Source organism: Triturus cristatus, chromosome 2_1 (assembly GCF_964204655.1).
Source record: "Triturus cristatus chromosome 2_1, aTriCri1.1, whole genome shotgun sequence".
Lineage (NCBI taxonomy): Eukaryota > Metazoa > Chordata > Amphibia > Caudata > Salamandridae > Triturus > Triturus cristatus.
This window is the reverse complement of record NC_140581.1, coordinates 231,421,935-231,449,821: the sequence shown is the minus strand read 5'-3', so window position 1 is coordinate 231,449,821 and position 27,887 is coordinate 231,421,935. Positions and strand designations below refer to the sequence as shown.

General features: G+C 45.2%; 1 protein-coding gene across 2 annotated transcripts in view; it reads left to right on the top strand.

Annotated features, from left to right (window-relative positions):
- ZNF532 (zinc finger protein 532) overlaps positions 1 to 27,887 on the top strand; it is a 368,986-nt gene that overhangs the window by 256,732 nt on the left and 84,367 nt on the right. For both annotated transcript variants that reach the window (XM_085630431.1, XM_085630440.1), the window contains exons 4-5: positions 5,087 to 5,268; positions 22,131 to 22,307. In XM_085630431.1, coding sequence (XP_085486557.1) covers positions 5,087 to 5,268; positions 22,131 to 22,307 — 359 coding nt within the window. The remainder of the gene's footprint in view (positions 1 to 5,086; positions 5,269 to 22,130; positions 22,308 to 27,887) is intronic.

The window sequence follows — 27,887 nt, the reverse complement described above, 5'->3', positions numbered from 1 at the left end:
TTTTGTAGATTCCCTTCAATTTCTTTCCTTCTCTTTTTATTTAAATTTTGCAGAGCATACTAAAGCTTCTCAATCAGGGCTAACGAACCACTTTCTTCCTGCTCCTTTCATTTGCAGTGCGCCACATTGTGTGAGGTCATTGCCTCTACACTTGGCTTTGAAATTGCTGACAAACAAAAAAAGAATCCTTAACCATGTAACATACATGTTACATTGTATTTTAATAAAATTGTATTTATGAAGCGCATACTACCCCTGATGAGGCGTTGAAGTACTTGATGGCGGGGTACACACTACTCTGTAACCTAAAGTTAGTGGTTAACCTCGTGCTGGTTATTATATGTAGAGTCAGACTGATTTAGTGTGATGTAGTGTATTTAATTGAGCTCATGAACGAACACTTTGTTGTTAAAAGGGAGAATAAAGGAGAAATTCATCCAACGGCTGAATGCACAATGTGTGTGAAGACCTGAGCTCTAATCTCTAATTTCTCACTTGATCACATTTTGTGACTCTAGGCAAATCTTTTTATTTTAGTGTCTTGCTTTCCTGGAGCAACTCATTTGAGAGCACTGTGAATGAAGTCAGTTCAGTGTGTGGGTTATAGAACATCGTTTTTTTATGATGATATACTGGGCAATAATGGTATTTAACATGACCACAACATTGGCCAAAGTTATACACGGTGCCCTTGAAAAACTGGTACCTTTCTTGGTTGAGTCATGACAACAGCATCTGGCCACAAAGGTATTCTTGAATGTTTCTAAGCATGCTTGAGTATGTAGAAGTTTATGTTGAAAAATAATTTTCAGTAAATAGCTTTCACTGCGCACAGTCTAATGTATTAGTATAACACTTACAACTGTTGATGAAATAAACTTTTTTTTTTTATAGAATTTTTATCTTAATTTTACATGTTTGTTATTTGATTTCCGTGCCAAATCTGGTAATGTTTCAGCTCTGGATTTGACTGTTGAAGCCAAGCCACAGCCCTTCTTTGGATCCCTCTAAGAACTAGGGAATTGTTTTTCCCACCTCTATTGGAAAAAGCCAGGCCTTCAGGGCCTTCCTGTTTGCCTTTCTGATTTATCCAGATCAGTTGTTTCTCTCGCTTGACTGAAGCGTGTTTTCTGTGTGTGAACAATACCTTGTTGATAAAAAGCTTTAAACAAAATGCCAGCTTGGACAACCTAGTACTGTAACTAGCTAAGCAGACTATGATTATAAAAAAATCCCCTAACGGGACCTGCAGAGATGCTCAAATCTGCCAATTTACAAAAAAAACCATAAAGTGTGTGTCTATCTCTCACACCACTTAACCCACCAAACAGCTAAGCTGTGCGTCCCATTGTACAACAACCACACCTCGGTGGTCATCACGCATGACATTAAAATACTCCTACTTAGAATCAAAAACGAAGACAACCCCACTCCTAACCACGCACCATATATGGCACAGCTTGTGGCCCATGTAGGCCAGTGCTTCATTTCCCTACATAGGTGTAGTAACTCATATAAATGCTGGAGTACAATACAGCAGTGTGAGAATGCTATTTTCATGACTGCACTTAATGTCTTTCTACACTTGAATTTTACTGTTCATGCTATTAAGCACATTACTTCATCTGATGGATATCCTCTCCCATCTCTAGTTTGTTGTACATGGCATTCTCCTGAAAAATACATGCTATTTATTAAGTAAATGAATAGCTTAGGTTGCTACATATACTCTCTTTAGTTTGTTGAAGTTGGCACTATCATTAAAAGCTATTTCTACAACTAAGCATATTTGTTCTTACTAAAGTTAAACTTTTGCAAGTTCAGGCAAACAAAATATTAACTTATTCGAAATGTTGAGTATTCCGATTTCTAGGTTTGGCAACAGAGAGCTTCATTGAATTGATAACTCATGTAATCAATTCTTCAAAAAAAGTACAAGAAGGACAGAGAGAGAGTGGGCTTTGGGACAGACCCCTTCAGCCATTGATTTTAATGTGTTTGTCATGGTTTGCTATTTCTGGGATCGGCTGTCCATCCATATCATGGCATTTTCTGGATGGGTATATTGTTCATTTGTGCTTCCATTTGGTTTTCATAATGAGGTATCAAGGACCCCTGTTTTTTGCACCACAAATGCAGAATGATGTGTAGCTTTGGATCAAAGTCTTATGCCTGTTCTCTGATGTATATACTTTGCAGACGCTATGGGTCTTATTTACAAAGGTAACTTCACAAGTGTGGATTTGTCTATTTGTAAGTTTACTCTTACACTTTGAAGTAACTTCACTACAATTGGCTGTAAACCATTTCCATGTGTAAAGAGTCTCCAGAGTGTAGACTTACATGTCCCCACCCCTTGAAACCAGGGGATGGAGCCAAATTTTCAAGTGTAAAGTTACGACCAGTAGCTTTTCATGCGTATGTGGATATCTCTGCCACTGGGACAGAGATCTCCTTATTGTAAGGCATAGGGGAAAGTAAAAAAGTTTATTAAACTCCACAAAAAAAATCAAATAGTTGAATGTTAAGTATTTATGAATAATTGTATATATAGTTTTAAACCTATGACAAATAAAATAAGTTACAGCACATTTATCTTAAAAGTATATTCAAATTAATTCCTTTAAATACATTTTGTCTATAAGATTTTATTAAAATATTAAAATCCCAACTGCAGTATACATGTTTACTTTTTATTTAATATGTATTGAACATTACTAAAAATGTACAGATTTTTTATTTTTAATACTTCAGTTTAAATATATATGTATTTTTACCATTAAATACATTTTATATTTGTTAAAGTTGAAAATATTAATTTATTTTAACATTGATTTTAAGTCCCTGCCCTCATTGGAATACTTTATTTTAACACCCTACCTCTATGAAACGGTGTTGCAGTTCTAGTGGCTGGCCATGTGTGGTGCTGGACTTACTCCAGGTCTAAACAGGAGTAACTGTACAACTGTTTTGGGACATTTTGGGATTTAGTAGTTTTAGAAGTGTTATTTGTGAATAGCAGTGGGCTTATTTTTTTGGCTGGGTGCCTATTGCTCCCGAAACCCCTCCTTAGTCTCCTTAAACCCCTCCCATTTAGTAGTATGTATGCCCTATTTTCCAGCCTCTATTCCTTGCCCCACATTTACTACAAATACATAGGCTTACATGTGCAGAGATCCCCATATACAAGAGATGGGAGAGGCCGAGGTTTCTGCATTTTGGTTTGCAAATAGCATTTTGTAGTACATGAATAGTACTACAAACGTACTGCAAAGAACAGTTTGTGACTAAGCCCCAGTGGCATCTCAATTGATGATGTATTGTTTTTTTTTTGTTTAGGAAGTGTTTGCTGTTTAGATTCCTTGGCCTGTCATAAGACACTGTGCTGTTCACTTGCTTTACCTTGCTTTCACAAGAGCATTTCGCTGGATTTACTGCATTTTTTGCTCAGAAAGTAAAGGTGTACTTGAATATAGGGTTTCTTAAAGATGCAACTTTAGTACTGGCCTTTGGACAAAAGTAGCTAGTATGCAATATTTTGCTGTGTATGCCTTTTGAGCTCAAACACAAACTTTTTACTCTTTTTCATAACACCCTTCTTTGAGGGTATATCTTTTCTCTATAGTTTGTTCAGGAAGGTCCATTTTGTTGTAGCTCAAGATGTTGCATCTTTATGTAGTTTTCTTTCTAGGCCAGCTCGTTGGCAACTCATACAAAGTTGCCCAGCTGTTACCAAACACTTCAATGAGCAAATAAACCGGTTTGGTTGGCCATTCATTGCTTGATTCTTTCAAGTTTAAAGACAAGTACTTTCTTTATTTTCTAAAGAACCACTGCCTAGGCTGCAAGGCTATTGCTTGGCCCTATTCTATGCCCCATGACTCTCCATGCAGTCCTGTAATGCACAGTTCATAAAAGGGATATTGCTTTGCTGGGTACTTCCCAGCATTATTGGTCCCTCTAAACTTCTGCATCTGGTGCTATTAATCTCAATTTCACTCCCCTCATGACGAGCTGGTCTAAGATGACGGTTATTGGAGCAAGCAGAGTAATTTCATGAAGTTTCAAATGGAAAAAAAAGTAAAACTTTTTAATTTGCCATCTAATTTAGAGTTGTTTAACTTGTGCTCTGGCCCTAGTGTGATGATAACCTTATGTTGATGTGTAATTCTGAATTGTATAATTTCAAATCACTAGAAAGTAGTGAGGTGCTTCTCCATATAAAATTAGCTGTTAAAATTTTGAGGAAACTGGAAATAAGAAAAGTATTCAGATCCTTAAAGAGTACACACTTAGGGGATAATTATGATGCAGATCGGACCACAACAGACGGCTCGTTGAATGCGGTCTGACCTGCAACTAGTGCTGCGACTCGACCGACGCATTATGATGCCTGCAGTCAGAGGGACAGACAGGTGCTTTCCGACGGGCTCATGGAGCACTTGGGTTACTCGTAAACTCCCCATAATCCCTTAAGGACAGCGTTTCCGCCATCGGGATTATGATGTCTGTTTCAGACAGCCATTACATGTCGACCTTTCTGACCTGGAAAGACTGTCAGAAAGCGATATCGCGGGCTCCTAGCAGGGCTCTTTTCCCTCCGCCTCCCTCCATTTGGGCCGGAAGGGGGACCATGCGGTGCAGGGATGTTCACAAACTTCCATTTCTCTATGGGGGCTTGTGTTGCTGGTGGTTTCCCCCGCTGCACAAGCTCCTATAGAGAAATGGAAGTTTCCAGCAGCACTGTGTGCGGTCGCATTGTAATTAGGTGTTCGGAACTGCCGACCTGTGGTCGGGCGGTTCCCTCACTGAAACGGTGTCGGCCGACCAACATCGTAATGAGAGCCTATATTTTCTTCTTTGAACGCAGAGCCGAACTATCTGGTATGTGTTAGGGTCTTGAAACATTCCGTCATTCTGTATGATAGGGTTAGAATGTTATGTTAAGAATGGAACACTGTTGAACCTGATAAGCATTTGCTGGCTGTTTGTTCTTCAATTGTAGTGGCTGCCATAAACGTATGTAATAACAATAAAACCTTTCCTCGAGTTCATATACATGTACCATGTCTTTCTTTATTTGTAGAAGACTTGCAGTATCTGTCAAATGTTGCTCCCAAACCCCTGCAGTTTTTCCTCGCATCAGAGAATTCATCAGCATAAATCTCCATATACATGTCCTGAATGTGGAGCAATTTGTCGATCTGCACATTTTCAGACCCACGTCACCAAGAACTGCTTGCACTACACTCGAAGAATTGGCTTCCGGTAAGTGGTATGTGTTCTGTGAGACGTTAAGAATATTTATTTGGTAGAAAGCAAGCCATGTTAGTGTAGCAATTGCACTTTCTTGAGACCTAATGAAACTGGCGCACTGATTGCTGGCACTCTGGCTGGACGGGTGCGACTCCTGTGTCATATAGATAAACTTAGCAAACAAAAACTTGGCAACAAACCCCCCCAACAAGTACACTCCGATGATGTGATAATTTATTTTCAAGATGGCTGCAACCTTGTTTCGGGTCATACTGAAACTTAATCACTCACAGTTTAGAGTCCATCAGTTATTTCGATACATCCCAGTGAACAAAAGTGAAACTGGACTATGGTGCTGCATAGCCATAAAAAATATTGCACAGTGCTGGTCCTCACTGTGTAGTTATAAGTAAGTCAGAGTTTCCATAGGAAAAGCGTTTGTTGTTTTGTTTTACTTTGGTGCCGTTTGATGAACCTTAATGAAACTTGAAAAAAGCTTCATCCACAGCAGTTCCTTCCTGGAAAGTTTCAGGGTGATCCGTCAAGCGGGGACCGAGAAAAATCCTTTTCTCACCACGCAATTTCCGTAGAGAAAATTGGAGGACAATACAGAAAAAAAACGGCTGAACAGAATTGCACACAATTTTGCAGAAATGTGGATCTTTACTCTGAAAGCATGCTATTTGTGATTTGGTGTTAATCTTTTTTGCCGTTTTTGAGAAATTAAGGTTAAAAATAGCAGTGTCAAGTCCTGCAGCACTTCTGGGACAAAATCAAGGGATTGATTGACTGGTCCTGTGGGAACCACTGCTGTGATTGGCTGGCTGCAACATGAGGAGAAATGTTGCAGTTGCCATTACAGGACTCAGAGTTGGGGGTTGGGGTGGAGGGGGGGTGGTTGGGGTCACCAAAGGGCAACATTTTTTTATAAAATATTTTTGGCTTGCTGTGGTCCGTGGAATTCCCTTCCAGAGGGTGCCAGTGTAGCCTCATTGTGGTCCCAAGAGAGCCAGCAAAGACCCCTGTACTCCTGCGGGAGTCCCGGAGGATCGAGGGGGAAAAAAAAATGAATGCACAGTGAGGGTCTGTGGGCGTTTGTCCACTCACAGGGTTTGGTCACCTGCAGTGGATTAGATGCAGAGTCAGGCTGAAGGCCATAAATGGCAGTGGGTTGGCAGCAGATGTATTGTTAAAAAATAAATAATAATAATGAAGCTGACTGAAAAAAAACTGGTTAAAGTGGAGTTATACGTAGGTAAGGTTGTAAGATTTTAACTTGCTTTAAAAACCGTAGAAATTCATGGAAAAACAAAAGTTAAAATGGAGTCTACCCAAGTCTTCTAATATTAAAAAATTACAGTTTTAAAACCAATAAATGACTGGAATTCACCAGTTATACGTAACTGACCTAAGTATAAGTTGAATTGCTATGATGCACTGCTTGTGATCTAGCATATTGCATTAATAATTACATATGATCTATATGTCACTGCAAGTTATGCTTGGTCCTGTTATGTATAACTAGTGAATTTCAACGTTTTTTTCAGTTTGAAAACAGTTTGTTTTTCATTATTGAAAGATCTAAGTGTAACTCCACTTTAATGTGTTTTTTCAGTGAACATACCATCTATGTATCATACGGAGAGGTAACATATCGTATATGTTCAAGTATTTCCGTGTAGTGGTAATTTTATTCTATCCAGTTTCTTTTGGATGGTATATGATACAACATTAAGGAATCATCATTGAGCCCCGATGGTCGCCCAAGTATACAGACGTCTTAAATTGTGCATTCATATTGTAATACTACCCGCTTATTTAGACATATATCATAATCATCATATCTAATAAATCAACTCCTTACAGAAATATATTTGTTTCGGCTTATGCACAGCCTTGATCACGACTCTGTTCAAGCTGAAATCTTTCAACTTGACTGATGGGCTTTTGAAATAACCAAGCACTGAAGTCGACTTCTGAAGTGCCAGCATTTTTATTTTCATTGTGAACAATGGTTTCATCATAAATGTATATGTAGGAAGCCAAGAAATATGGGAACAGTTTTACGGTTATATAGACTCTAGTTTCATCATCAAACTGAATGCCCACAAAACATTAGGCTTAGATTTACTCTTGTTATGGCCACCAGGATTATGTGGCAAGGTTATCTATATTATGCAGCAACATGGTTATCTAAATTATGTGGCAAAAATTATCTTTTCAGCTCGGACTCTGAAAAACGTACATAGTACCAGAAGGAGATGAAGATGAGGTAGAGGATGGTGATCCCCCCCCCCCCATCATTATGATGAGGACAGTTTTTATATGGATTTATAAGAAGCAGGTGGGCTGCATACCTTTGTTCAGAAAGTTGCCGTAGCAGTCTTGTAATAATAGAGCTTATATGGTGTGGTTTACTCGTTCCTGACAATGGGAGACCCTTTCCCCAATTCTGGTACAGAACTTGTAGATGCCAGAACGAGTCAGACAAAGAACTTGTTCTCTGAAACATATTCCAGTTTATTTCATAGTGCTTCAAGACCAGGGTAGGACATTTCACTGCTAACATGTGTTTCGCCCCCTTACACTTGCCATCCGGCCTGGGGCTTCCTCAGGGCGTTGTAGGGTAAGTATCCGGGTTAAGGTATATAATCAGATCCTTTCCCTGTGATGCGTACAAGTCAAATCTAGAGATGCGGAGATGAACGTCTGCTGGTCTGTCTGTTTGGATCCGTCGGCATGGGCCTGCATACCTTCCCTGATATGTGGGTGGATTTATTACTTGGACCACCAACTGAGAAGAGTGTTTCATTTGCTGTTGTGGTCCAACAGGCAGCTGAGGTCCTGGATTTGCTGCTTTTAAGACCAAGACTGATGTTCTTATGTATTTTCCACAACTTAGGCTGTCAACGTCTGAGCCCTTGATCCTCTTCAGGCGAGGCCCTGTTCCTACCCATCAGTGAATAGGCAAGTGGCCAGACATCTCAGGCCAGTGCCTGGCGACTCTGATTTTCTCACTAGGCATCCTACTCCAGAGAGAGGCTGGTGGTGCATGCAGGAGTCATTAACTCCAATTTTTTCCTCACATCTCCTCCCGATAGGCAGTCCAAGAGGATTGAGGCGTTTGGAAAACAAATGTTCTCTTCGATCAGCCTGACACTGAGATAGGTCTTTGCACCTGTGTGTTGGGCTGCTATATGCATGTTCTCTGGGACATTGATGGCAAGATCTTGCCAGAGATTCCGGAAGAATATAGGGCTGCTGTTCTTTAAACTATCTATGATGGACAAAACACAGCAAAGGACATGTTTTGTGCTGGCCTCGATACTCCTGACTGCCTGAGAGGGCAATTGCCACCAGTGTTGTGCTCTGCTGCCAAATGTGGATGCATTCCATGGGATTTTTCAGAAATGTGTAAGTCTCTGTCATGGATATGCCCTTTGATGGCTCGTGCCTTTTTAGCCATTTTGCCATCAGGCTTTTTAAGGAGAATAGAGCCACGGCACACTTCCTGTGACTCCCATCAACCAGTTCCCGCATCAGTTTTGGAAATTCATGAGCTAATCTAGGGACCATGTGTACAGAACTGGTCAGTCACCCCAACCACTGCAGCAGCCACCTCAATCATTTCAAGGCACAGGAGAGGGATCTAGCAGGCATTGGTCAGGCCAACAGGGGCACCAGTCTCACTCCCAAAAGGCATCTGCATCTAAGCTGCTTTAGTTTGCCCTTAACAGCAAAATCCACTCTGGGAAGGGCCGTGGGACAGAATCCAGGTATTCCGCACAGGATGGTGATCAATTATGTCTGACAGATGGGACACAGTTATGGCCTTCCTTCTGTATTTTCTTTACCACTGCTCCCCTCCACGCTCGATTGATTTTCAGAGGTGCTCCTCTACTCTCCTTTTTGCTGCAAGTGTTGCTCCCCAAAGGTGCTCTGCAGTGGAACTTGAAATTTGAGTGGGTCCAGCACCAAGGAAATCTGACAGATAACCTCTAGATTTCAGATGAGTCATCTCACAATCTGCAGTGGTGGCTACTCAAACATAATTGGTCCAGCCGCATCTCCCTCTCACTTCCCCATCCAGAGTGGACAGTGGTGATCGACGCATCACTAGTTTACTGGGGAGGTCATCTGGGGAAGGTGATCAGGGGATTCTGGTCTCTGGCAGAAGTCTGGCTCCATATCAGTCTGTTGGGGTTGAGGGCAATTTATCTCATGTTGAAGGCGTTTCTGCTGTTCATCAAAGGGAGGCTTTTGCATGTACTCATGGACAACCCCACCACAATGTGGTATTACAATAAGTAGGGTGTAGTTGGGTCATATGACGGGAGGCTCTGTATTTGTGGAGTAGGGTGGAGTGTCGATTCATTTCTCTGGTCGCAAACCACCTGGCGGGGATCATTAAATGCCAGGGAACATTAGCTCAGCCAGCAGCACCTGGTGTGGTGTGGTCCCGTGTCAGTGGAAACAGGCGATCGTCCTCACCTGAAAGAAAAAAATATCAGCTGACCCAGGTCTATTGGATAATCTACGCCCTATTTCACTCCTGCCTTATTTCTCTAAAATAACAGAGAAAGTGGTGAACTCCCAATTGGTTGTCCACATCAACTGGAACAACCTACTCCATACCACGCAATCAGGTTTTAGAGCCGCCCACTCTACCAAGTCAGCGCTGCTTCTTGCTACTGAGACACTACGTAGGCGTGCTGATGTGGGTCAGACTTCAGTTCTGGTCTTACTTGACCTCAGCGCAGCCTTTGACACGGTATCTCACAAACTACTCCTACAGTGACTTGGGTCGCGTGGGTTAAAGAAGAATATCTACACCACCTCCGTGCACTGACATCCAATGCTTTCTTTGTGCGTCTTCTTATGCTGATCCAGAGCTTTCTCCCTCAAGTCTGTCCAAGGTTTTCCCTCAAAAATGTTTGTGTGCAAGGGTTATGTCCCCTCCTAAGACTTCAAGATTTAATTTGTGTAAGGATTTCCACAAGGAGATGTCCGTGCCAGGGCGAGGCTCAGGACACCGACGCACCCCCACTCCTGGGGCCGATCTCATAACCAGTCATCCTCAAAATCGAGGTCATCAGGAATGTCCAAAAAGAGTAAAAACATAAGCAGTCCAAACACAGCTCTCCCTCATCCCACCTATCCCATCACCCGAACTTTTGTGATGCCCTGGTTAGCAGAGGCCGCAAAATCGGTCCCTGTCCCTGCTTACAGAGCTCCGCAACAGCGCTGCAACAGCTTTGAGAGTTTAGAGAAGCCATGTACCAAATTTTTGGTACCCAACGGGGACCCATTTGGCGTGCATTCGAGCTGAAAAGATCCAATGTGGCCTCCAGTCGGCCTACCACCAGCGTGTCCATCCCAGATGCCTGCTGTGGCACTCGTCTTGAAGTGGCCTACTTTTTTAGTTTGATAGCGATGCAGACGACGAAAGTAGCTAAAATATACGACTCTTTCACTTATGAGGCTCGTAATGGCTCTCTCCTCCTCCCTCACAGATATCTCACGTTTGAGGGCAGCGCCCTTTCAGAGTTTTACCCTCCTATGCTGGAGGAGTTACAAGGTGTAGCCTTCAGTATTAAATTTTGCCCCCCAGTGCATCCAGCCTCGCCGAAGGTCATCAGGGAAGGACTCAACACAATACTGCCTTATGTTCGGCAGCTCCTGGAGCTTTCCTTCGGCTGTGGTTTGGTCCCGTGTCAGTGGAAACAGGCGATCGTCCTCCCCTTAAAGAAAAAAACATCAGCTGACCCAGGTCTATTGGATAACCATGCCCTATTTCACAGCTGCCTTATTTCTCTAAAATAGCAGAGAAAGTGTTGAACTCTCAATTGGTTGACCACATCAACTGGAACAACCAACTCCATCCTACGCAATCAGGTTTTAGAGCTGCGCACTTTACCGTGTCAGCGCTGCTTCTTGCTACTGAGACACTACGTAGGCATGCTGATGAGGGTCAGACTGCAGCTCTGGTCGTACTTGACCTCAGCGCAGCCTTTGACATGGTATCCCACAAACTACTCCTACAGTGACTTGGGTCGTGCGGGTTAAAGAAGAAGCCCTAAAATGGATGACCTCCTTACTCCAGGATTGCAGATTTCGAGTTGTGCAGCGTCCACGCATCTCAAAAATCATCCCACTCTCACAACGTGTTCCACAGGGCTCAATTTTAAGTCCAACTCTTTTTAACCTTTATTTCGGACCCGTGGCAGAGATTGTGGAAAAACACAATGTCACCATTGTGTCTTACGCGGATGACACAAAACTTATTGTCCCCCTCTCCCAAAACATAGAGGAAACAGCCACCCAGTTCTCCTCCTGCCTGAGGGGCCTTGCCTCCTGGATGTCGAGTAAGTGCCTTAAATTGAATGGCAGCAAAACCGAGGTCCTAATCATAAGAAAGCCCTCCTCCATTTGGTCCTCAGCTTGGTGGCCCCAGAATCTGGGTCCCACGCCTATCCCATAGGAGGAAGCAAAAAACCTAGGTGTATGGCTGGACCCCAAACTCTCTTTTGAGACTCACATTAGGAAGGTCACAAGAATATGCTTTAGAATTCTAAAAAAGTTTAGAAAAACCCTGGACATTCTCCCTTTATCGGCTAGAAAAACCTTGGTTCATGCCCTTGTAACTTCCCAGCTAGACCATGGAAACACTCTCTACCGTGGGACAGCAAAAAAAATGTCTTCTACAAGCTGCAACGCATCCAGAATGCCACGGCACGTCTGGTCCTCAACCTTCCTAGAAGAGCTTATGCCTCGAAAGCCCTAGACTCTGCACTGGCTACCTATTGAAACAAGCATTTGCAATGTAATAGGTCTCGCATTTGCAAGAGTTTAAGATATTGGCATTGTAAATGGCAATGCCTTTTATTTATCTGCTTTGATAATTAACACATAAATAAATGGCATTGTCATTTACAGTGCCAATAGCTAAAATGTTTATAAATGTGAGACATACTGCATTTCAAAGAAGCTGTTGGCCCTGTGCATTTATGCTTTCTGAACACGTTCATTATACACACAAACAAAATGATGGCAATACATCTATAGGCTTATAACACCCATATCTTTCCCTAAAATTGTAGATGCCAAAAGAAACATGGGTCGTTATGTTTTAAGAATTCACCGACACTGCCCAATCACAGATCACCTCCCCCCCCCCCCCCCCATATTTCACTGGTTTTCCCTTTCTGCCTGGGGGCGAGAGCTGTTGTCTGTATCCCCCTGAATGGGATTGGACCCCCCTGCTCTGCCACATACACCTCCTTGCCAGAGAGACTTATGCCCACAATAGGCATGTCGGGACATGCGCATGTTTTCACCCTCGCCCCCCCGCCTGTGGGTCGTTTGCCTGGGCACTAAAGGCTGCGTGTGTCTTCTGGGGTGCCACGGGGGAGGGGGGGGCACGTTCCCTCACAGAGAGCCTCAGACTCTGCAACCCCCGTCTCTAATCCTTAACAAAAGAGAGGCTGAAATAGGAAGCTGCCCGGGCCGCCGCTGCGGGATCACACTGCACACGTTGAACAAAGTGTAGCGCCTTGCAGTCATATTCGTTGAACACGAACAACAGAATGCTGTGCCTCATTCCCTGGGTGTACAGGATCGACTGAATGTAGACCCTGCATTTATGCGGACACTGTAGACAATGAGCAGAATGTAGTGCCTTGTTTGAGTTCACTATTGAGGACCTGCAGAACATAGCACCTAGTGACTGGCAGGAGTGGTTTCACCAGTAGGATTGCGGTATCACACACCCCTGAGAGTGCAGCTGGGGCATTAATGAGTTATCAGTCTCTTAGGTTGCACTCCCTTCTCCTCTTGATGACACAGGTGTGCCGCCCAAGGAATGCGGCCGGGCAGGAGGTGCCAGTGCCAACCGGGGGCAGGCCGAGATTCTCAACAAGGTGCCATGTCCGATGCCCTGTAGGTTCCGGGCCGCCAAGTCCAACCTTGGAGAGATCCAATTAAAGATTGTCGGATATGGACAGTCCGCTTCAGTGGGTCAATGCGCCTGCTGTGGAGCTCAGTGTGCACCCAACAGGTCCAAGGTTCCAAGGTTCTTGGGGCTGGCTCAGCATTTCATCCCTCGGAGGTTGAAGAAATGAACAGGCAGCCTCAGATCCACCCCTGCAAGCATCACATAGACACCTGGGGGTCGTGGTTAAAGGCCACCCCGCTCCTGCAGCCGGGTCCATTAGGGGTTTGCAAAATGTCCACATGAGTACAGGCTACACCCCTCCTCATTAGGTGCCCAGGCCTCCGGGGTGGCCAGTGAGGGTAAGGGTCCGTCTCCTCCTCCTTTTCTGAAAAAATAAGGTCTAGGACGATTAGTTGAAAAGCAGTTTGTATAGGACTGATGGCTCATGAAAGGGGCTGTGGACTACCTGTGTGTGGGAGATGTCTACGGGTGGATGAGTGGTTATTCATTTCATGTGTATTGATAGTGAGTACTTGGTGTTTTTTAATATATTTTTTTGCAAGTAAGACTTTTCTAGGGATTATCTGTGTGATCGCGGACCTGTCACATCAAAGCAGTCTTTTGTTACACTTACACTGTCTGTGCTGCTTCATGAGTTGTCTCATCCAAAGCTGGTATGTTGATGAGCACAGACCACATTTACACAAAGAAGAAGCTGTCGCCACGGAAAGGAAAAGCAATTGGAAAGTGAAAGCGCGCCATGCCCGTTGTACCTGCCAGCCTGCAGGCCCTTCCTCCTTTTGGGACGGCCCATCCGAACTGGAGCCTTTGTTTCACGGCTTGTTTAGATAACATGCCAACTTAAGATAAGAAATTGCTTCACGACAACCGTGAAGCAAACGATCCAGTCCGGATGGGCCGGACAAAAAAGCGAAAGGGCGGCAACAAAAAAACCCCATTTCAAATGGCAGACCACCGTTTAGCATAAACGGTGATGCCAGCCAACGGAAAAGAGGGGCGGGGCTTCAAGTCCCCTTCTGAAATCTCCTTGCTCACAAGAGGTCTCGCAGAGCGTTGCGCTGCAACACTACGCGAGACCTAAAAAGAATTCTCTTTAAATTGTCATCGGAGCCTGCAGGGCAAAGGCCCCAGTTATCTCCACCATCTTCTTATCCCCCATCCCCCGGCCCATTATCTTAGATCAACCGGAGCCTACTTGGTAAAAGTACCCAAAGTCCAAAGAGCCAGAATCGGTGCGCGCTCGTTCGGCTACTTGGCAGCTAAAAACTGGAACGCATTACCTCTCTTTCTTTGGGCTGAGCCCTCGGAAAACATTTTCCGGAAAAAAATAAAAACTTGCCTTTTCCAATTGTGAGACCTGTATATACTTTAGCCTGTTTAGCATTTCTGGCTCTTTCCAGCCTCTTTGGAGAGTGGTTTCTCCAGCACAGGGACACATCGGTTTGTGTAACTAGGCGCTATATAAGTGGATCATTATTATTATTTCTTACGGCACTGCAGCCCTCGGCATCGACGCTGGAGCATCGACACCCATGCCGATTTCTGAAAGAGAGTCTATTGCCCTTTCAGACTCCGAGGCAAACCCAGAGCAACCTCCACATAGGTCGCACGGAGCTCACCTTCACCCTCTTTCTGACCGCTGACAATTTCCTTCCACACTAACATTAATTCAGATAAGACGATCACTATTTCAGTCATGTTTATGATGCTGAAAACTTATTTCTGGATTTGCGGGATGCCAGTGGCCTGGATACCTCTCCTGACACTGGCCTGCACTCCCCTTTCCCAAATGTAGCTGGAGAAGAGTCTGCCTCCTTTGCCACAGTGATGAGGAGAACATAAATCTTACTCCTCACACAACCCACCATTGAGGTAAAGACTATTGTGTTGACAGAAGGGCTGTGCATCCCAGACAAACCAACCAGAAGCCTCAATTGCCATTTATTGGAGCCCTCACAGACGCTCTTTTAGGCATCTGGGCAAAACCAGGATCTTGCCCACCAGTCAACAGGAAGATCAAAAGGTTGCACAGGCTTGCTTTGGGGCCTGTGCACCAGAAAGCCAGCCGTCTGAACCCCAATGCGTTTTCAGCCAACCAACAGACCAGGTCCGTAAATACCAGCTGCCTCCTGGAGAGATTCACTTGCATGTCTTTGCGGTCAGAGAAAGAAAAGTGAAGTGAATTATGTGACAATCATGCTGGGGTGCAAGTGTGAAAGGAGAGGTTGTAGGATGGCTTATATTCATAACACACAAAATGTAAATACCTGTAAATGAGCTGTACACATTCAGTAGCTAAGAAAGCAAAAATGGAACACATTTTTTTTGAAATTCTGAAATGTGAAGGAAACAAATATTTAGTAGGACAAATCACGACTCTTTACTTGGTGATACCCAAATAATAAATATTCACTGAAACCGGATTTCCACACATTATAATTTGAGTGCAGTATAGTTTTATCAGTACAACTATATAGTTTTCTGTACAGCTGTATGCCTGATCAAATTTAGTGACCATTTCAATGGAAATGTGCTGTCTGTAAATGGCAACGCACTACCACACAATGCTTTAGTTACATGTCAATCAAAGCTAAGTGAGTTCTTAAAGTTTTCATATTAAAAAGTCGTTCGTGGTTCTAAAACGTTTAGGAAGCTCTGACCTAAAACATTTTAAGGGTCTCAAGGCACTGGCACACTGTCTTGGGCCTTTGGGCTTGCTCTCTTGGGCTCGCTCTGCGGATGCTCCAGTTTCACCAATGTTTTCACCCTTTTAGAGGCTTGGGGAGGGGATACCAACCGAGGCAATGGCAGAATGTGCTTCAACTGCAGCAGGCCTCTCGGTACTTATGCTGTTGGGGCCGCGGATCGGGCCGCCAGCATCCAGGCAAAAATGTACCCAAACACCTGCCCCAAAACCGATTTAAGTCACCATTTGCAGCACGCAGTCACAACCCAGATTGACTCCTCTCCACATTTATCACAGGATTAAGAGCAAGTGATAAATGGGAGTGAAAAATCCCTTGGAAATAGGGCATTTTAATCCTAGGTTAGCATGGCTGTTCCCCATTCCGGGGGCTTTAGCTCGTAATTGCTTTGTTGAGGGATTAATTACTGCATGGAATTGGTAATCACCGCCTCCTTGCACCATGCAACTCATGATTAGCCCCTTAAACTACTGTTCCGCACCTGTGTCGCTTACACACAAATTTGTACTTTTAAAATATGCTTCACGAGTAAGCACCTACATATAATGAGCTAATCTCCGATTTCATTGTGATCTTGTGTCTATTACCCCCTCATGGGTCCTCCCTGTCCCAGTCCTAAAAACGTGAGGCAGTCCTGCCTCCACCCAGCCAATCACAACACCAGTATGTTTAAACTACATAAGCCCCGCCCACCTACCGCCATGCCTGTTTTTTTTCTGCTCCGACGGGAGTCGGAACACTAGTGCTCCCAGTTCCTGGTCTGGATTTTCTTCAGGACGATGCCATGAGTGTTTAAAATTGCAGTTTTATGTTTCTGCATTGTTTTCCTTGTTGTTTTATCGGCGCGGCTGCTCCGGTATTCCGGTCGACCGCGCTCCTGTTCTGGGGTCAGGACCGCTCCCCGTTCATGTGCTGTCCTGGAGCGGGGAGTTTTTGTTGGTTTCCTCGCCCTGGGACTCTCGTGCAGCGTCCGGCCCCTGCGGCCATTCTCTTTTGACTATTGCTGTGGGCGGAGACTACAGGGCTGCCCTTTTTTTATTTCCTTCGTCTGTCTCACCTTTGGGTGATTGGGGGCAGTATTTTTTGGAGGTTGCTGGGCACTTCCTTTTATTGTGTGGTGAGTTCCTGTTGGTTGGACCCTGGATTTCTCGCCATGAGTGAAGGGGCTTCTTCACCTGTGCCTGCTAAGGCACTTTCCAAGCAGCATAATGTTCAGGATCTGCAGGAGGATGACATCTTGCAGATTTTTAGGGCGGATTTACAGGACATGATTAATTCTGCGGTTCAGTCTGTGCTTCTGGAGCCTGCAGCTAAGCGGGCTAAGGATGATGAGGAAGACCTGGACAATTCCCCTAAGGGAAAGTACGTCCAGGGCAAGGTTTTTTCTGACATGCTGATCCTTATTCGAGAGGTGCTTGGGTTTGACCCTAAATCCCTGGCTGAGGAGGGATTTTACGCTCAGTATAGTTTCTCTCTGGTGGATGACCTCCCCTTCCATGATGTCCTGAGGGATGTCCTCACAAAGGAGTGGCTTGAGGTGGATAAGTAGGGTATTCCACGTTTCCTGGAGAAGCGGTATCGCCTGGCGGACTTTGATTCCCAGTTTACTGCGATTCCAAAGTTTAATTCTCTTTTGACCTCTATGGCTTCCGCCTCTTCCTCATCTTTGTCCTCGGAGGAGGCTTCCTTGTCTGATCCGGTGGAGCGTAAGGTGGAGTATGCTCTCAAGCGTTCTTACGCCGCTTCTCACTTAGGGGTGCGTGCTAGCACTTATGCAGCCTATGCTTCGCAGGTCCTGCTTAAGGATTTCGAGAAACTGTTTGTCTTCAGGATCAGGCGGACCCTACGCCTGTGTTGGCTGAAATGGAGGTCTTGGCACAATTCCTCTCGGATGTCACTTTTGATTCCTTGTCTGCTTTTTCCTCGGCCGCTGGGGCGGCGGTGGCTGGGAGGAGGTCTCTGTGGACAAAACCTTGGCGTCTTGAGGCTGCACAGAAGGCCTTGGTCCGTAAACTGCCTTTTGAGGGTCCCCGTCTTTTTGGGGATTCTGTGAATATGATGGTGCAGCTCTCTGCGGAGGAGAAGAAATTGTTGAAGCCTTTTCAGCCTGCTCCTAAGAAAAGGTCTTTCTTCCAGAAGCAGGGGTTTCAAGGGGGTTTGTCCTCTCAGCCCTTTTGTGGTCGGGGGGCCGCGTTCCATTATAAGTCCCGGCCTCAGCAGCAGCACCAACAGCCTCCCTCTGGTGCAGGACAGAAGTGACTATGCCGCTGTGGGGGCTCGTCTGTTTCTGGACCGTTGGTCAGCTCTGATTTCCGACAAGTGGGTCTTGTCTGTCATCAGGTGGGGTTACCAGATTCCCTTCCAGGGCCCTCCCCCTCTGGATTGTTTTCTGGTTACCCCATTGTCAAAAGACCCAGTACGGCGATCTGCCATGTTGTCCGGCGTCGCCATGTTGTTAAGGAAAGGGGTTGTGGTGCTGGTTCCAGTGGAGGAAGTGGGCCTGGGGTTCTATTCCCATCTGTTTCTGGTTCCAAAGCCCGATGGTTCCTTCCACCCCATATTGAATCTCCGTTCCCTGAACAAATTGGTGCGGTTGGATCATTTTCGGATGGTCACGTTACAGACCGTCATTCCCCTCATCCAGGAGGGCGATTTTTTTTGGCTTCCCTGGACTTAGAGGACGCTTATTTTCACGTTCTGGTCCATCCTGCCATTCAGCGGTTCCTGAGGTTTGCTGTCCAGGGGAGGCATTTCCAGTTTCGGCCTCTCCACTGCTCCCAGGACTTTTACCAAGTTATTGGCTCCTGCTGTGGTGGATTTGCAACATTGGGGTTTCTCCTTGTTTCCCTATATTGATGATTGTTTGGTCTCTGCTTCCTCTTTTCCTCAGGCTCTTCTGGCAGTGGAGGCTATGTTGTCCCTGTTCCAGGAGCTGGGGTTCAAGGTGAATCTGGCCAAGTCTCATTTGGATCCTATTCAGAGATTTCAGTTCATTGGTGGATCTGTTCGACACCTCTCTGGGGGCGTTGTTTCTCCCTCCTGTTTGGATCCTTTCCCTGCAGACTCTGTTGCGGGATCTGTTGAGTCGTCCCTCTGCGCTGGCTTGTGTTTGGTTGCAGGTCCAGGGTTTAATGGCTGCGACCACTGCTCTGATTCCTTGGGCTCGCCTCCATCTCAAGTCGTTGTTGACTCATCTTTTGGCTCGGTGGGACCCTTCCCGGGCGGATTACGAGGCTCTGGTTCCTCTCTCTCCTGTTCTGGTTCGGACTTGGACTGGTGGCTTTGCACTCCCAATCTGGAGAAGGGGTTGCGGTTTTGTTTTCCTCCTCCCCTTTTGTTGACCGATGCCAGTCTTTGGGGTTGGGGGGCCACTTTGGGGTTCTTGGAGGCCAAGGGTCGGTGGTCTCGGGTGGACGGCGACCGTTCCTCGAACTGGCGGGAGTTGGCAGCCATTTAGGAGGCGGTGCAGTTCTTTCAGGTTCATCTCCTCGGGACGAATCTGTTGGTTCGTACCGACAACCAGGTGGCTCGTTGTTACCTGAACCGTCAGGGGGGGGGGGGGGACGAGGTGCGCGTCTCTGAACATCTTGGCCTCCATGATATGTGCTTGAGCGGAATCTCATCTGTTGGCCTTGAGAGCGGTGTACATTCCGGGACAGTTGATTTTTCATGCAGACATTCTGAGCCGCAACCTTCCATCTTCTGTTCTGTACCATCTCTCGCTTCCTCTGTTCCAGTCCCTTTGCCTTCGGTTCGGGACTCCATGGATCGATCTTTTTGCGTCTCCTCTCAACTCTCTCCTTCCCCGGTTTTGTTCAGAGATACTGTGTCCTCAGGCTTGGGCGGTGGATGCTCTTTCTGTTGATGGTGACCTCAGCTAGGCCTACCAGTGCAAGGAGTTCGCCCTTCTCTGCACAGAGTCCTCAGACCAATAGGAAGAAGTTGGCACAGAAACTGGAATAGAAAATACAAAGTGTAATAAACCTCATGAGGTGGAACTACATTCACACAGCACCCTTCGGTGTTGAGTGAAGTAGCACACTGAACAGAAGAAGCATGGTCCTTTTATACCCACACAGGGGCTGAAAAAGGCGGTACAAGTACACATGAGAAGAGTTATGCACATAGATGGTCATACAGAAACTGCACAGTCAACAAGTAGGAGGAGTAATAAGTTGCTGACATCAGTTAGAACAGCCTGACAGTTCTATACTAGGAACAGGTGCACTCTACTAGCTAAGCACATCTGCGCATGTGCAAGACTCTGGGAGAGGGAAACAGCAAATGTCCAGCACATAGCTAACTAAAATGGCTGCCAAGTACAAAATGGCTTTCAGCTCATGCTAAGAGATTAATGCAATCTTCAACATTTCGATTTCCTGGCCTGCGGGTCTTCTGTATGCATTCCCTCCCATTCCCCTCCTCCCGAGGGTGCTGCAGAAGATTCGGGGGGAGAAGGTTTCGGTCCTGTTGATTGCTCCTTTCTGGCCTCGCCGCCTTTGGTTTCCTCTCCTGTTGCGGCTGGCGGAGGGTTGGTTTGTCCGGCTTCCTTTCTGTTCGTCCAGTTTCCGCTCCTGTCTCTGCCTTGTCTTCGTCGTTTGCAGCTGACGGCTTGGCTCTTGAGCGGTTGACGTTGGAGTCTTTGGGCTATTCGTCTGTGGTGGCTCGTGACATCCAGTTGTCTCGCCGCCCTTCGACCCTTAAGTGCTATGTTTGTCATTGGGATTCTTTTGTTTCTTGGTGTTCTTCTCATGGAGTGGATCCTGTACTGGGGGTTCCTACTTCGATGTTGGACTTTATCCAAGATGGTTTTTTGAAAGGCCTTTCCCCTTCCACGTTGTCTGCTCAGTGGGCGGCGGTTCGTGCTTGTCGGGGTCCTGGGGCCTCCTTGGAAGGTGTTGCCCTTTTGGTTAGTCGGCTTCTTCAGAGTTTTCGGCTTCTTCTGCCGGTTTCTCCTGTTCTTGTTCCTTCTTGGGATTTACCTACTGTTTTGCGGTGTCTACAGTTGCCCCCTTTTGAGCCTTTGATGGAGGCAGATTTGTTGTGGCTGTCCTCTAAGATGGTTTTCTTGTTGGCCATTACCTTCGCTTGCCGGTTGGGTGAGTTGGGTGCCTTGCTCATTTTGTTTCCTTATTTGCAGTTTCTTCCGGGTCGGGTCATTTTACAGCTTGATCCGGCCTTCCTGCCTAAGGTTTCTTCAAGTTTTCATTTGCAGCAGGAGGTGATTCTTCCTCATTTGCCTGCTGAGGGGGATTCCCTTGTTCCACCTTCCTTGGATGTTCGCAGGACTCTCGATTTTTCTCCAACGTTCCCTGGGGTTCTGGATTGCTCCTGCCCTGTTTGTCTCCTGTGGGGGTGTGGCTAAAGGGAAGAAGGTTTCCACTTCCACGATCAGTCGGCGGGTGCATTTGGCGGTCTGCCAATCTTACAAGTCTTTGGCTTTGCCTCCTCTGTCTCATGTGCAGGGTCGTTTGACGCGTTCTGTGTCTGCTTCCTGGGCTGAGGCGGCGGGGGTCTCTATCCAGGAGATTTGTAGGGTAGCCACTTGGCAATCTCATCACACATTTGTGCGACATTATAGGCTTGATGTTTTACATGCCTCTGCTGACAGTTTTTCTGTTGGCGTCTTGAATGCTTTTGTTCATTGATCTTTTATTGATTAAAGTTTTGTACTCTGCATGGATCCCTGGTGTCCTGTGTATTTTATTGGTTCTCTGCTTGTGAGTTTCTCACGTTGATAGGACTGGGACGGGGAGGACCCATGAGGGGGGTAACATCTTGTTACTTACCGGTAATCTTCATTACCCCGATTAGGGTCGTCCCAGTCCTTGACCCTCCCTCCCTCCCGCCCGCTGTTTTTGTGTCGGAGTCTTGTTGATAACAGGCATGGCGGTAGGTGGGCGGGGCTTATGTAGTTTAAACATACTGGCGTTGTGATTGGCTGGGTGGAGGCAGGACTGCTTCACGTTGTTAGGACTGGGACGGGGAGGACCCTAATCGGGGTAATGAAGATTACCGGTAAGTAACAAGACATTTCCTTCAATGCTTTGCTGGTTGCTTTATTTTTTGGTACTCTTGAATTGTTTCTGTTCTTAAAATTAAATTTGCTTTTACATTGCCACAGTTGCTTAGTAAGTTTTTACATTACTGAAATATGATGTTTAATTATATTTATTAGTGCTTCAATTACTATGTGGTTTCTTTTCTTTTTGCAGATGTGTACATTGCAACGTTGTGTACTCAGAGGTGCCTTCTCTTAAGGCTCACATTCAAGGTGCTCATTGTGAAGTTTTCTACAAATGTCCAATTTGTCCCATGGCTTTCAAATCTGCTCCCAGCACACACTCCCATACATATACCCAACACCCAGGTGTCAAGATTGGAGAACCAAAGTAAGAATAAAATTGTTATTTTTCATTTTAATTTTTCGAAATTAAATATATATTTAACTTCTGTTAATCTATTTATCTTTTCCTACTTAAAACAGTAAATTAATATAAGGTCCATGCTGCTTGATAACTCTGATCCTCGTGTGACTCTTTTCTGTATTTACATGCTGTGCATCATTCTGCCATCTAGTGGTTTGGTCTAGAATTCTCTGTTCTGTCCTTTTCTATTTTTAGGTCTCGCATACGCAGCGAGCATGCGCTGCATAGGAGACCATTAGCCGTCGTGCAGCTCTTTTTCAAAGCACATACTCGTGCTTGTAGCGGCATACGCCTTGCGGGAGTGCGCAGCGGCGCGCCACAAGCACGAGTATGTGCTTTGAAAAAGATCAGACTGCTCTCCCAAGCGCTCGTGCTGCACGCTTTTTTATTTTTTAAACTTTTAGCGTGAGGCGCGAGCGCTTCTTTTAAATGGTAGCTTTGCACCTGTAAATGCTTACGCCCACAAATGCTCCAGTACAAGCATCAAACGTATATTTGCGGTGCACCCGCGCTTCACGTATGATGATCCCCCATCAGAGTGTAGACTGCCAGAACATAAAATTATTCACTTGTCCGAGCTCTGCAGAAACTGGTGAAAGGCGAGCAGCGGGTGGCTGGACTACGGAGGAAAGTGTGGTAACTGTACTTTAAAATGGTGGCGCCCGTAGCTGCATCCGCCTTCCCACACAAATACAGCATTTCCCTTAAATAGAAGCCGCGCCCGTCAATGCGCCCGTCATTCAGTGCATTTCTTTTGTTTGGGCAATCTCTTTTTTTGTTGTTTCCTGCACGCGTCCGTGTTTCTTCCCCGGTTTTATAAATGATGGTCTGTAAACTTCCTCTGCTTCCAGGTGGCTCTTCAGGACTATGGCGTCAGATGAACCGTTCTTGTTTTATTTGCTATTCTAGAATGCAGCAGGCGTGTAGTGCCTGTAAGTGTCTCATGTGACAACTTTCAAAAAGGCCCACTCGTGTTATAAATTACAATATACAGTGTCCGTTGTAAGAAAATGCATATAGCTAATGAGTATTCAGAAAGAAAAAAGTCGCTCACTTTTTAATAAATTGCAAATCAGCAATTGAAATGGCTAAATTCATCTGTCACTACACAGTAAACCGTTTGCTGAAAGTTCTTTGGTTACCACTTCAATATGGCCACTATTGTTGTTTTGCTTCTGTAGCAGCGAGCAAAATCCCTGAATGGCGCATCCTGCAGCTGGCCTACTTTAAAGGTAGCTGTGTCAGCATTTGGTAGGGGAACAGATGAAAGGCTTGTGGCCTACCGTAAACAGGAAAGAAATACTTCGGGTTTATGTCATGCGGGGCTCATCTCCTTAATTAACTGCGATTTCAAGCGCCATTGTTTCCCTTCACTACAGTCAGTACTGTCGCCCTTTGTTTCCCTGGTCTTTGTAACGCTCGAGGCCTTACACTTTCTGTTGTCACCAGTGTCCCGTTGCCCTACTGGGGAAGCAGAGCAGTTGCGTAGGAACTTTTATAAACTGTCCTGCCAATTGCATGTTAGACAAATAAAACCCCGGGGTCAAATAAAACCCCGGGGTGAAATACAGTGTCGACGACATTCACATAGTTTATGCAACATTAACTCTAATATTAGACAGTTTTATTAAAAAAAGAAAAGCTGTATGAAAAATGTAAAAATGAACCGCTAGTTATGATTCAGAACACATTCAATTGTACTTTTTGGTAGGTCTCCCTAAGCACTACCGCCCTCATCATGCAAATCACAAAGTTGTATTTCTGTGGAAAAGTCAGTGGGTTACTGCTTTTGACAGAGATATATATCCTTTTGTTACTTGCAATTCTTGAGCTGCAACCCTCACAATATAGCACAGCGAGCTATAAACCGGCACCATCTGCGAGGTGTGGCTTTAGAACCTTATTGTTTTTTCTAGAAATCGTCAACGATTCATGCACAGCAGGACCTCAATAGTGTCAACAACTGTTGCTTGCTCGTGAAGCATCTTCAAAGCCCTGGCAGTGGGAGCAGTGTCTGGACGTTGTACTGAAAGCAGTAACTGCTTGGGTAAGGAGATTAGTCATGAAGACATGGGAGCTTTCATTTGCCCTGTGGGTGTGGTAAGGACCTTTGCTTACGTTCAATGATGCACAACTCTGACTGTTCACTCCATCTGATCATACTTTGCACAGTGATGCTTATTCCTTGCTGGGCTAGCACTTTTGTTAGCACTTTCTAAATCCTCCCTGTCCTGCCTGTAGCTCGTTAATAATATAGTTTAAAATTCAGCCATGCTAAATCGCTGCTTCAGAAAATTCATGGGCTCGTGATCCTGGCTAGAGTCCCTTTCAAAAGTCTTTTTGGCAATGCTGGTAGATTCCTGAATCAATGCTTGCAGTTTTGGTCACTGGGCCATCCACTAACCTCTAAATGATTTCCTTAATTAAGCTTGAAGGCAGGAGTTTCTTGGCCCTTGGTGTGCCACTTCCTGCGAGTCAATGCCAGCCACATGGATAGATCTCACAAACCTCATAAAAGGTAGTTTACATCTGCGGTTGTGTAAGGGAAGTGTTTTCTTACTGCTTATTGCCCAAATGTTAATGTGTTAGGTTCTTTTTTTTTGTTAAAAAAATATTCCAGCAGTAGCCTAAACAATAAAATAAAATACACGAAGCAAGAAGAGGATGCCAGACCACAGGCTGTTACGGAGTGTCCCTGTGGGGGTGAAAAGGGACCTCTGTTGGTCACAAGGTTCTGCACCCTTACTTAAGCGACTGCTAGGATATTTGTTAACCAAAAAAAAGCTAATAAACATTATTATTTGCAACGCCATTAGCTCAAACCTTCAGTGATGCGAGACCTTTGCATTGCAATGCAAGCATTGGCATAGCCAATAGGTCTCAATTTTGGGACCTTACAAGTATTTAGTTATGCAACACAATATCCTTGGTGCAACAACATCAACTGTTGCAATGGCTAAACACTTATAAGGTCCCAAAGGCGAGACCTATTGGCTATGCCCATGCTTGTTTTGCTGGGCGGCATCGACTATTTGGTGTTTCAGATCCTTTCCTGTGACCTCAGAGGCTCACCCCGGAAGCCCATTTGTTTGGTTGCCATCTTCAGATTCATTTTTGTGCCGTTGGGTTTGGAAGCAGATTTAGAACACAGAAGATTTTCAAAGATATTCACTCACTTTTAGGAGCAAAACGTCTGAAAACAATGAAAGAAAACCATTGGATACACAGCAATGCCGAGGGAAGGCACATATTTCACTATCGGAACACAACCATCTGAATCCACGTCAACCACAATGGTCTGAAAATGAAGGTAATGAATGGAGCATACCCCCCTTTATATTTTATCCACAGTGCTACAATAAGTATACGCAAAATGTTGCACATTAGGTCGTCAGCCTGTGTCTCCCTAATATTGTGACACAGAGGGTTGTACGGCGCACATAGTGTCCAGCCCGAGACGCTGAAGGCAAGCGAACAGCAAAAGTGTGCACACTTCACCATGGCACAATTGAAGGTATCCAACATGAAGTTGGCACAGGAAGAGAACTCTGATGTAGAAATGGAGAAGGGGAGACCGAAAAAATAGAGGGAGGAGCAGAAACGTTGGGACAGAGTCGAAACAGAAGGCTGTGCTGACAGCAAAACCATTGGTGATCGAGAGAAAGCAAAAACATAAGAAATTTCATGTACTGTAGCCAAAATGTGGAAGCATTGTGAAGAGAAAAAAAAAGGGGATTGCGACAAATCCGTGAAGGAATTTAGAATCTCCCTGAAACCACAGACGGAGAGAGAACCAGAAGTGGTAGAGTTGGAGCCACCAATTGCTCCCGAATCACAAGAGGAAGAAAAGAGGACATCCTCTTTGAAGAGTAACAAGCACAATTAGACCAAATTTCCTCCCACTAGATGACGTCATGTGCAGTGCTCTAATAAAAAAGGCTGCGGACGCAGCTGGAGGAGAAGTAAACAGAGTCCTGCTTCTAGCTAGAGACACTATTATCAATACAGAGGAAGAGCCAGCGCGCATGCGCTCACAAGTGTCTTAGACCAGGGCAGAGAAGACCTTAAAATAGCTAACCACTACAAAGCCCCCTAAACCCAGAGTGAAGAAAGAATATCTATACTTGTAAAAGGATCCACCATATAGCAGACATAACGTGGGAGCTGACTCAAACATCTTGGCAATGATGGGCAAGTGTGCGAACACTATCACAAACCCCTGGACCAAGAAAGCAAGAGAAAGATGGTGGACTTAAAGACAGAGAGATCTGAAACACAGTGGCATATTGCCAACTCGGACGCCCTCCTAAACTGTTTTCAATACCAGCACGTGGAATAAATAGAGGCGCTAATGCAGCACCTCCCACAGCAGTACCAAGCAAGAGCAAGGACACAACAACAGAGAAAGGCTAGGACATTTCTAAAACCTGCTTGAAATCATCCTTAGGTGCTGCCAACACGGCCAGCAGACAGCCGTGCAGGGGCTCAATATTAAGGAGACCTGCATGGCTGATGCTTTAAGCAGTCAGCTGTACTGAACATGTCACTCAAAGGGAGTACCTCTTTTCGGCACGGAGGTGGATGAGGCACTACAAAAATAAAAAAGGATAGCGAAACAGCAAGGCGATGGGAGCTCTACAGTTCAGAGGGCCTTACAAGGGGAACAGACAAAACAAAGAAAACCAGTAGGAAGGGTGGGTTTCCAGCCAATTGCCCACCACAGTTTCACACAGTAACCTTCCCCCTCACTCCACCTGAAACACCACAGTGGCAGTACCCCAGCTTGCAGAGACAGCTCTTTCGAGGCAGGGACAGAGGTACCCCACAAAGAAGAATGACACACACTTCAAAATAAGTCTGTGTCATTGGCCCACCTAAACCGAATACCAATAGGGGGCAGAATTGGGGAATTTCTCAGAGAATGGCAAAAGATCACCTCCATGAAGTGAATTTTAAACATAATAAAGCATGCATATTGCATAGAACTGTTAAGAAATCTCCTGAACATAAGGCCAAGGTTAAGACCGTGCAGCTAGGAAGAAGGAGTGCACCTAATGCAGGAGGTAAGGGATCTCATCAACATAAATGCAATAGAAAATTCACCAAGACTGCAAAGGGGACAAGGAGCGGTACCAAAGGTGGACAACACCTTCAGATCTATCCTAGTTCTGTGCACCTTAGACAAGTTCATAAAGACACAAAAATTAAGGATTGTAACATTGCAGGAAGTCATACCATGCCTGCTGCCAGTGGACTACTTGGCAACTGAAACGGTTATAAATAAACCTTAAAAACACATAACTCCATGTTCCAATGAACAAAAGATCATTGAGGTTTGTGGTTGAGGGGACATACTAACAGAGTAAGATACTCCCATTCACATCACTAAAGATGTACCTTGCGGCCGTATACACCTACAACAGAGGAATCACAGATACTAGTTTCTTTAGAGAACTGGTTCAAGAGGTTCCGATGGGGGGGGGGGGAAAGATAGCCCTACTACAAACGATACCTGCACTATTATATAATCTAAATCTAGAGTCT